Here is an 11842-nt window from a genome sequence, read left to right as displayed (position 1 = left end):
AGAAAGAAAGAAAGAAAGAAAGAAAGAAAGAAAGAAAGAAAGAAAGAGAAAAAGAAGGAAGGAAAAAAGAAAGAAAGAAAGAAAGAAAGGGAGGGAAGGAAAGATAGATGAAACAACATAGGATATAGTACCAAATGAGTATTAAAGTCAATAGTTGCTAAAGAGGTTTAGAGAAGAGATATTCTTCCTGGCTCTAGGGTGGTCAGGGAAACATCCATGGAGAAGGTAGAATCTGAAGAATGTGTAGGATTTTGATAGGCAGAGAGGGAAGAGAAAGGAAGGATGGAGGGCACTTTAAGGCATAAGAAATAGAATGCGAAGAGGTGCTACGTTCAACACTGGCAAATGCACAGGCAACTCGGCTCAATCTGTCTTAACGCTGAATCCTCATATCACATCAGTGCAATAAGTTCAGTTGACACTTGCTCAGAGCTAGGCTGCTGAACCATTAGTAATTCCAACATGTTTGCCATAAGGAGGTGGCCTTCGCCTGGATTATTCAGACCTCAGGCTTTACGTGGGCTAGAAAAATAACAAAATTATATGTATTCTTTCTTAAATTCTGTCTTCTATCTGCCTGAAGCTAACTGTAAGCTTTAGATTTGTCTTGCCAGCAAATGGTTTAGAAACAAATCTGAAGGCTGAATGTGATCAAGGGAGAATCTTGAAACACGTCTCTTTCTTATGGAAAACAAAACAAAATGAAACAAAACCTTAAATCCTCAGTTCTACTATTCTTTGCAAGAAAAGAATAAATAATTACAACTTGCTTCTTTTTTTTCCTGGATACGATCCCCTACCATGTCTCCACCACAGTTTATTATCCATTAAGAAAAAAGTACAGGTCCCAGGAGGACAGATGACTTTACCAAACATCTAGCTATATCTCATTTTCTCATAATGAAATTATAGTTTTCCTCTCCTTCCTCCCCACTTCTCTCTGGCAACTTCCCTTTGTGATGGCTTTTATTTCTTAATGCTTTTTATATTTTTTTAAGGTTAAGAGGTTGCACTTGGTATAATGTCTCCCTCGATGCATGTTGACTGTGTGACAATGTTACTTAACCTTAAGTGTTAAAAATGGCCAGGCTAGTCTCTAAATTGAAAAATTACAGTGGAATAGTTGGTCTTTTTGAGCAGAGAGATTTTCCTTACTGGGAGTTCTCTGACACTGATCACATCACATATTCTGAGTTCAAATTGTTTTATTCAAAGATGAAAGATGACCTGTACTCCAGGCTTAAGGGTTCCGTTAGTAATTCTTTTGAATGCTAGTTTGATCTGTTCTGTTTTGTTATTTTTTTTAACAAAATCATTAACTCGAGTCTGTAAATTACCTTGAGGTTTACAAAATGTCCTCACTACAATTTGTTGAGACAGTTCACAAATGCATTAATACCCTCCCCCTTACCACACTTACTTTAAAAGGCAATGTGTAAACAACTTGAGGCTCAAAATATTTAGTCAGTGAATAAAAGACTCAGGACTTCAACCCAGATTTCTCGAAAGTAGATCCACTGTTCATTCCATGACACCATGCTACCTCTTGACACTCAAGCTTGTTTCCCTTACTAGAGTTTCTATTTTAAAAATCCTGATACACTCTGAAACCCAGATCAAGTCTCCCAACCGTAATCTACCCATAACTATTGATGTTTGTGATTACCTTTGCAGATTTTATAATTTTGTTAGCATAGAACATTTTGTGCCAACAGCTCTTGATTTAAAGAATAAAGTGTCATATGCAATGTACCTTATATGCTGAGTTTTCCCTTGTAAGAATTAGTTTGAGTATATTTTATATTAAAAAGTTATTTTTTAAGGGCCAACCATCTGTTGTTACTTTCATCTTCCTCTACCTCAATGTGTATGACTGAGCAAATTAAAATTGAGGCAAATTGCAATTCTGCTTTTAACTCTACAAGCCATGGAAGAAAGGGGATTTGCTAACTTACATATGAATCTGTGAATGAGTTGGAGAAATGTATATCAAACATGTCTTTGAAAAGCTCCTGTTTATTCTATAAACTGATTTGTTTTATACTTTCCATATGTTCCAGTAGAACTGTTTTCATCAATGTGAGTATTTCTTCCAGAGATTCAACTAACAATCTATCAATGATAACACATAATATACAACTCTTTTCCAAGTCTTACCAGAAGTTTTTTTTCCAGTTATTATTATCATTGTTATTAGTAGTAAATACAGAAAGTACAAAGTGAATTTATGTGGTGAAATTATACTTTTCACATCTAACAATAATATTAGATATTCATGTGGAGTTTTAAAGTTTTCAAAAGTAATTTACATACATGAGTTTATTTTTACATTATTGTTCATCTCAATTATATAGATGGATGGATGAATGAATGAATGAATGAATGAATGAATGAATGAATGAATGAATGAATGTGTGTAAAGGCCAGGCTGCTACATCTATTCCTCAGGGTATCCTGAGGAGCTTGTGGTATGTCTTTTCACTGCTATTAGATCAATCCCCCACTGGCTGTGTTTGTCCCACTGTGAAGTGCCAGTGGGTATCACTCCCATTTCATTTAATCACTTAATAATGATGAGCTTTTATACAGGGATATTTACTTTGAAGACATATCAAATATAAGAGTATAAACATTTCCCCCCAACACATTGGGGACCTATTGTTTACCTCTGTACTGTCACCTCAGTATGTTGGGGAAATAGGTTCACTTTTAGCTTTATTTCTAAGTAACACTGGTTTTATCCAATTCAAGTCCTGTACTGGGTCCTGAATACCACTCCCAAAGGTGACCCCATGTTCCTCTGAGCACAATGATATTCTGGGCGTAAGATCCAGACTCTGGAATGCCAAGATACAAAGGCTTATTCCTGATTTTCAAAACTCACAAGATTGAAGGCTCAAACACCATCATCTAAAACAGAAAAAAATAAAAATAAAAGTGGAGACCGAGGACTAAGTCTCTTCACAGTGTTACATGGCCTCAGAGGGGAGACAGCCTCAGAGTTTCTCTCCCTCTCTCTCTCCTTATAGCATTGCCTCTTTTGAAAGCCTGTAATTGAAGAAGTCAATGAGATTTCCCAAGAGTGCAACTTAAGAGAATTCGATGAAGACATAAGTCCAAAGGTGATTCAGGCCATTTTTGAAGACTCCTTGATTTCCCAGTAGGTAGCTGATTGAAAAAAGAAAAAAAAGAAAAAAAGAAAAGGAAAAGAGGAAGAGAAAGGAGCTCCTGCAAAGCAGAACTAGGAGACCAAAGTTTAGCATTCTGGAAATAGTTATGGAAGGTCTATCCATGTGCCAATGTCTCTCCCAGTTATTCCCATTTTATGATATTTTATGTCATCTCTTCATGATTCAGTTTTTCTGGGAGCAGGCTCCTTGGTAGCTCTACATTCATCCATCCATTCACTGAGTAAACATTTATTAAGCATGTTCTGTGTGTCAGGGATTGTGCTAAGAGCTTTCTACATGAAGGGACAACATCAGAGGTTCTCTACCCATGTGCCAAACCCCTTTACAAATGAAAAAAAAAATCTTTTCTCAGCCCATGCAAATATAAATGCAATGACAGTCATTTCCCCAAAATATCATACATTTCAATGGGGGAGAAAATGCACTTAAAGGAGTTATTACCATAGAGAGGAACTTTGGTCTGGAAAGGTACAAGGGTGGTAAGTTGGGCCAAGAGATTAACATAGCCCTTCCAAGAACAGTGGCAGTATTGATTTGATCATGGCTCCAGTAATGAGCAGTGGCTAAGTGGGGCAGTGGACAGAGTGCCAGGCCTGGAGTGGGGATGATCTGAGTTCAAATCTGACCTCAAACACTTACTAGCTGTGTGACCCCAGGCAAAAACCTTGTTTACCTCAGTTTCCTTATCTGTAAATGAACTGGAGAAGGAAATAGCCAAAAAAAAAATTCCAAGAGGCTTTAGAAAATGTCAGACAACTGAAAAATGACTAAATAACAACTAGTAAAGAGGAGTAGAAAAGAGGTGTGGTATTTGAGGCTTCTGAGGAAGATGCTGAAAAGACTAGGGGTAGGAAGTGAAATTAAGAAGGGAAGCAAGACAGGGGCCTACCTGAAATAATGGGCCAGGTGATTCATCACTTAAGACAGCGGGGTTTCCGGATAGAAATTCTGGAAATGAATGGGTTAATTAGGGAGCCTCAGAGAGGTTAAGTGACTTGTCCATTATTATTACACAGTTAGTAGTAAATTTGAACACAGATCTCTCCTAACTGCAAATCTAACACTTTTTTTTTTCCTTACACCACACTGCCTGCCACTTGGATATTAAAAAAAAAAAATCCGTGAAACACTACATTAGGTTACATAGATTTCTTTCTGGGTTGAGACATGAGATCAGAGATGGATATGAATTTATTAATTTTCTCATGTTTGACAAGACACATTATCAAACCTTTCAAATCTTTCAGGTTTTTGCATCTTAGGTGTGTTGCTAATTAATGAGTTACACACCGCTACTGAATAAGTAAATGGGCCACACGGTAGCAGTCACTTAGCAAAAGTGACTAGGAAAGATACTACCTGAAAAATTGATCCTACATCATATCATTAAGAATGTCGTATGATCTTAGTAGCACTGGATTCATGCTTTTAGGAAAAAAGAACATAGTGAGTTCTGAGATCAGTTGATTTTTTGTTCTTTTTCTTTTTGGAAATTGTAAACCTATCTAGTATAAGTTTGAGAATCCAACCTTTTTTTCTGTTCATCTTCAAATACACCCACACCTACACATAATACTGGTAACATTGAACAAAATGCTTTTTGATTTTTTTTGAAAAAGTAAATAAGAAATTGAAATATTTTATAAAATCATAAAAATCTGAATCATAGCCAGGCAATGAGATGTCATTAAAAGGACACGAAATTAGTGTCAGGAGTCAGAAAAGTTTACTTTATTATTTCTGTTTGACTTTGGTCAACTCAATTTTCCTCTCTGGGTCTTTGTTCTCTTTCTTTAAAGGGAGACTGGCTGACTGTAATCACTTCAAAAGCCTGTTTCAACTTGAATCCCAATGGTGGTATACTTGTAGGTATGCTGTAAAAAGCTAAAAGACAACTACGAATGTAGATATGTGTACCAAGTCTAGTATCATGGATAGTTTGAGCTGTTGTGTTGCATTATGGCATCTAGAATTGATTGTATGAGCTAGTGCTTAGCAATGACTGATTGTGAATGACTCATTAAGTAAAAGTAAGATTTTAGGGTTAATGGAAAGTCTCTCTCCTTCCCTAACTCCAGTGTAAAAATTATGTCCACTATCAATTTAGTGGTTAGAGAGTTGACTGTGAAGTCATAGGAATGTATACACACAGATATATAGATTTATACATAGAAGGGATACAGCAGTCATTTAGTCCAAACCTCCTCATTTTACAGATGGGGAAATTGAGGTCCAGAGAGATTAAGGGATTTACTCAAGGTTACACAGATTATTGTTGTTCGTCCTTCGTTCTTGAAGAGAACCAATGTCTTGACTTGCAAGTGAATTGGATTTAAGTGAGGCAGAACTGTGCAAAGTCATCAGCCTCACTCTCTCCTCCAGACTCATTGGAGTTCAGTGGCAAGACTTAAGTCAAGAGGACTGGACAACTGACAGTGGCCCGGCAGGTTCCACACATGATACGAGACTGAGCCAGGATGTTCTTGGCTGTTCTTTGGGACATTATCTTATTAAGTGCTACCACTATATCAGAGTCTAAATGGAGTGGTTCCTATCTTATCTAGAATGCCTATGGACACTATTAAAAAAAAAAAACAAAAACAAAAACAAACAAACCTGGCAAATCTGTTCCATTTTATATCTAACTGTTGACTTCTAGCTTCGTGTGCAAATTCTCATGGAACAGTCTTGGTCTCTCACCATACTTTTGGCAATCTTATTTTCCTTTTCACTGATTTCATTCTTTTTTGAGGTAATATTCCTCACCCTGTTCCATAGCATTTCATAAATAAACTTGTACTTTTAACAGGTGTTACCCTGGACTTCCATTCCTCATGAGACCAAGGTCATATGTTTGCTTGTTGAGGCAGTTACTGGCCTCTTTTGCCCTCTTTGTGAACCTTAAGGCACTATGTGTTAGTTTTTGTCATTATTATGTGATTAACACTATATCTGGCCCATAATAGGTACTTAATAAATACTTACTGATTTTTTTATATCATCTCCATTCCCAAATATATTCTCTCTCCTCTACCCAGAGAACCATCCATTATGGCAAAGATTTATCACACACACACACACACACACACACACACACACACACACACAGTTCATCAAAACTAATCAACACATTGATAGCATATTGAATATTTCATTCCACTGTTCCCCCACCTCTGAAAGGACACATTTTCATAATTCTTAACTTGGTGCCAAACTGGGTCATTGTAATTGCATGGTGTTCCCCTTTCTTGCTCTTTCTTTTCATTATGTGTTTCCAGTTAATATATAAAGTGTCTATAATAACCCAGCAGGGAGGGTGCCATTTTTAAGCCTGCTATGGATCCCCAAATGCCTTGTCCCAGCTTGGAGCCCATCTTAAATGTATTTTTTTTTCATCCCCCTTGGTCCCAGGCAAAATAGTTTATAATTTCACAGGTAATTGATGGATACTTACTTGTTGAGTGAATGTTTTCCCCCCTTCCAAATTACTGGCAATGGACTTTTGAGTGATAAGATTATGAGTATCTTGTGACTCTTAATACATCTCTTTCCAGGTGAAGCCTACCTAAGGCTGAGCAAACTTCCAGAGGCAGAACATTGGTATGTGGAATCCTTGAGATCCAAGACTGACCATATCCCTGCTCATCTCACCTATGGAAAACTCTTGGCCTTAACAGTGAGTATCCTACCTATTAGGCAGACAATAGGGCTCTCAGCATGAACATGTGTTGAGAAATCCATAGTGACCTTCCCACATCTTGTCTGGCCTGGATACTTATGGGTCTAGAATACAATTGTGAGTGTTGGCAATTTTTTTCATTACATGGGCCTTCCACTATGGGCCTAGTCTCTACCATAACCAGTAGCATTGGGGGAAAAATTAAAATTTGAATAGTAATATGTGAAGCCTTTCCTTCCCCTACTTATGTTCCAGTAAAATAAAGCTTTTGAGTGTTGTCAAGAATTACTCTTGAAAAAAAAAAAAGAATGAAGCAGTCTTTACTGTTTTACAGATACACACAAGAGAGACCCAGCATACATGTGTATATATGGTTCAGAACAACTTGAAATTACCCCAGATTAGGATTGGGGAGAGTGGGTTGGGACTGTAAATTAAAGCACATGTTTTATTGTCAGCACACTGAAGGGATTTTACCCTTGAAGAAACTCAATGCAAGTGTGGGGGAAAGAATCTAGTTTATGTATTGAATATATTGAATAACCTCAGTGTAGCATTTACATAAAGATGAAATTGTAAAGGCAAGCATTGCCTGAAACATCGTAGAATATTGTCTGAGCTTTGCATATATTTTTCTTTTATGCTGTTTTGTCTTCTAAATTAATTATTGTCTCTTTTGCAATGAATCCTTGCTCTTCACCAATTCAACCTAGCAGATATTGATGAAGTACCTTCTATGTACAAGGTGTTTAGAATGGGAGAGATAAACCATAATGAGTGATAATCATATAGCATTTTAAGGTTTGCAAAGAATTAGGAAAGAGCTTTGTGAAAGAGAAGTATGAACTGAGCCTTTAAAGAGGATAACCCTCTCAACATCCATGGATGAATGCATGTGGGTTCAAGCTGTTATATTTTGAGGGAGAAGGGAAACAAATAAGCATTTTTATAGAACCAAAGATGTGCAAGTACTGTGCAAAACACTTTACAAATATTATCTCATTTGATCCTCACAACAATGCTGTGAGGCAGGCGCTATTATCCCCATTTTATAGTTAAGGAAACTGAGGCAAGTAGAGGTTAAGTGATTTGCCCAGCGTTAACACACCTAGTACATGTTTGAGATTAGTTTTAAACTCAGGTGTTCCTGGTTCCAAGCCCAGCATTCTATGCACTATACCTAGCTCCCTCATCGCTCTTACGTCACTTCTTTAAATTACCTGCTATGATTTTATGACATCTGTGAATATTTGGGGTCATTTCAGACTCTGGAATAATTAATCAGTAGTGAAGTATTTCACTTACCTGTTTTGTGATCAACAAAATGTATAAGCAAATATGTTTGTTTCAAGTCTCAAGGCTAAGTACACTAGAGTTTTACCTTTCAGACTATCAAAAGTTCTAGTTTCATACTTCACTAAAGTATATATACATATACACATACACATATTTATGTATATATACACATATGTATATATACATATGTAAATCTATACTTTTGTGAAGTGTGAAATTAGACATATATGTGTGTATATATGTACATGTGTATGTATGTATACGTACATATACATATAATGTATACATATACATACATATATACATATACATGCATACACACATGTGTGTGTGTGTTATTGCCTTGTGAAATCCCCAATGAGTTCAAATTCATAAGGATGACTCAGTCAGCTTCAGATCTGAAAATGAGTACATGGGAGTATTGCCGGTACTACTCCATTGTGGAAACGTTTTTAAGTCAGACATAGATTGAAGTGAAATTTTTACATTTTCAATTGGACTGATAAAGTGCTTTCTGCAAATCTCTCTCAAAAGGCATATTGTAGGTTTTCAAATCCATTTTTTTGTGATGCGCAGTAGACAAAAAAGGTTATCTTGAGAAGACAAATCGAGAACATTCACACACGTATAATTTGCAAACTGCCTCAACGCTGACAAATACTATGGACGCAGGATTCCTGAGAGCCCTTATTTCTCTTCTTGAGGTTTTCTATTTTATGTTTCCTGCATCTAAGACATAATTTGGAAAGACTGCTTTATTCTATTTTTTTTTTTTCAGGAGGAATTCTTTACAAGACTCGGAAGCTTTATTTTACTGGAACATATGTAGGGGAAGGAAGGGCTTCACATATTACAATCCAGATTTTAATTTTTTCCCCCAATGCTACTTAAGGACTCTTTTTATAGTTTCCAAGTTGCTGATTAGATGAAATATAAACCCTATTATGGGATGGTTTAGATTCACAGTGTGAAAATCCCACAACCATCTTTAACAGATTTCTTTCTAAATTATGAGAATTGGCAAATTCTTTGATCCCCAAGGACTGCCTCGCTCTCATTTTGGATTTCTTGACTTGATAGTATGCCACTGATTCAGCATGAGATTGGCAAAGTGAAAAATGCCACACATTTTGACTTCCAAATACTTTAAATGTAAAACAGTGTAAAAACAATTGGCTATTAGTCTCAGCAGAAGGCACAATTTTAGTTGAGGTGGAGACTGGTGTTTTTAATTCTGGTAGTGCTTACCCCAACCTAGTTTTCATTAAGGATAAAAGAAATAACTATATGAGGGAGTGACTATAACTGTGTTACTTATTCTGAGTATGATTACATCAATTGAGGATATTATATCAGAATTATATTTTAAAATCAAATTAAAATGAAATATAGTGTTAGACCTGAAAGGGACTTTAGAGTTCATATAATCAGTTTTCAGATGAGGAAATTGAGGCCCAGAGTGAATGCCTGACTTGCTCAGCAGGGTCATTAAGGTGGCAACAGATTCAGAGCTGGAAACTGAATGGCCTGATTTTTAATTGAGGAATTCATCATTTCAAATAAGTCCAATTTGAGAAATAATCCTTTCATATAAGATACATTTATTTCCATTACATTTAGTTTATTGATTAATCTTACCCTTAATTAATGGAAATAAGCTGACAACATTTTTATTTTAATGGATTTAACAATTTAAAAAATATTCTCTGATTTTACTTAAGATATTTGTCTTAATTATATTCCTCATGACATTTTTTTTTAAAAAGTTCCTTCTTATTCCTGCACCTTTCCAAAATGTCATGGAGCCCCTGTGTTTGTCAAGGAGGTGTGGTGTGGGGATTTCTATGACTACAGTACGCATAAAATAATTGTAATGACTCAACACTAAGCCAATTAATATATAAAGTGTATACTGGGAGGGGCCATAGTCATAAAGCTGTGCCCCATTGTAGTTTCATTTTGATGTGTTATGTAGGCTCATAGGGTAGGTTTATGGCCCAGAGTTCAAGTCTTCCACTTTGAATACAGTTATACCTGACCCTGTAAGCCAACCTCCATTCTGATACAAAGGCCAATGAAGACACTAACCATGACTTGTTTGAATTTCTCTACCAATCTTCTTCTTATGAATTTTTTTTTTTACCTAAAGTTGGTGTCATGAATTCAGAATGGGGCATACATTGCTAGGGGAGGCAGACATGTAGGGCCAGAGGATACGTTTTTCATTTTATGGGAAGAGGAAGGAGAATAAATAAGCATTTTATTAAGTACCTACTATATGCAAGGCATTGTACTAAGACCTTTTGTAGTTTTTTCTCAATTTATTCTCTCAACAACCCTTCAAAGTAGGTGGTACTAGTAATCCCATTTTACAATTGAGGAAACTGAGGTAAACAGAGGTTAAGTGACTTGCCCAGGATCACATAGCTACTAAGAGTCTAAGGTTGGATTTGAACTCTGATCTTTCTGACTCCAGGGCCAGTACTCTATGCACTGTACCACTAATTGCCTTTGTGGTACATATGAGTGATTTTGTAATTCTTCCCAACACCATGGATCTTCATTATCATTTTCGCACATGTTCCCTTCACAATTTAGAAAAAAAATCATATTATTTCTTTACCATCGTCGATTTACTTAAGACAATTTTTTTTAACATTTTTGTAGGCCAATATAATTAATGCTGACATAAATTGCATAAAAGTTCTACTTGCCTCTTAGCTTGTTTACAGAATTTGGATGGTATGTTAGAGAAAGGAGATGAATTTTTAACAATGATTCTTGATCCAGAAAAAACAAACAAACAAACAAACAAAAACTTTATTTTGACTAATAAACAGGAACATTTAGCCAGCCTCCTTTTTTATTGTGCTAAGCACTGTGCTAATTCTAAAAAATATAAAGACAAAAAGAAACCTGTTCCTTCCCTTATATGCTGTGTGGAGAAATAATAGAGAGACATAAATAAATACAAAATATGTACAAAATCCAAGCAAAGTAATTTCTAAAAAGGAAGGCACTAGCACCTGGGGGAAAAAAATAACTTGGTATAGAAGATGACACTGAATTTAGTAGGAAGCTAGGGAATCTATGAGACAGAGACAAGAGGGGATTGCATCCCAGGCATAGATACAGGATTTGGAATATTGTGAACCAGGAATAGCACACTGTCCAATTTGTCTAAAATGTGGACGATGTAAAGGAGAGTGGGATGCAGTAAGCCTGGAAAGGTAGATTGGAGTCATATTGTGAAAGGCTTTAAATATCAAGAAGAGAAGTTTGCCTTTTATCTAGAGGAAAGAAGTAGCCATTAGAACTCCTTGAACAGGGAGTGAAATGGTCAAGCCTGTGCTTTAGGAATATAACTTTATTTTTTTTATTTTTTGATAATATTTTATTTTTCTCCAATTACATGTAAAAACAAATTTTAACATTCATTACTTTTTTTTAAGTTCTGAATTCCAAATTCAATCCTTCCCTCCCTTTCCTACCCCCTCCCTGAGATTGTAAGCAATCTGATATAGGTTATATGTGTGCAATCATGCAAAACATTTCCATTTTAGTCATTTTGTGCAAGAAAACTCAAAAAGGAAGAAAAACAGAAGAGAGAGAGAGAGAGAGAGAGAGAAGAAGGAAGGAAGGAAGGAAGGAAGGAAGGAAGGAAGGAAGGAAGGAA

General features: G+C 36.0%; 1 protein-coding gene across 2 annotated transcripts in view; it reads left to right on the top strand.

Annotated features, from left to right (window-relative positions):
- The window catches only part of TMTC2 (transmembrane and tetratricopeptide repeat containing 2), a 521137-nt gene that overhangs the window by 356386 nt on the left and 152909 nt on the right, over window positions 1–11842 (top strand). For both annotated transcript variants that reach the window (XM_027842454.1, XM_027842453.1), the window contains one exon: window positions 6746–6867. In XM_027842454.1, coding sequence (XP_027698255.1) covers window positions 6746–6867 — 122 coding nt within the window. The remainder of the gene's footprint in view (window positions 1–6745; window positions 6868–11842) is intronic.

Source organism: Vombatus ursinus, unplaced genomic scaffold, assembly GCF_900497805.2.
Source record: "Vombatus ursinus unplaced genomic scaffold, bare-nosed wombat genome assembly UNPS02014874.1, whole genome shotgun sequence".
NCBI lineage: Eukaryota > Metazoa > Chordata > Mammalia > Diprotodontia > Vombatidae > Vombatus > Vombatus ursinus.
This window is presented reverse-complemented; position numbering and strand designations above follow the sequence as displayed.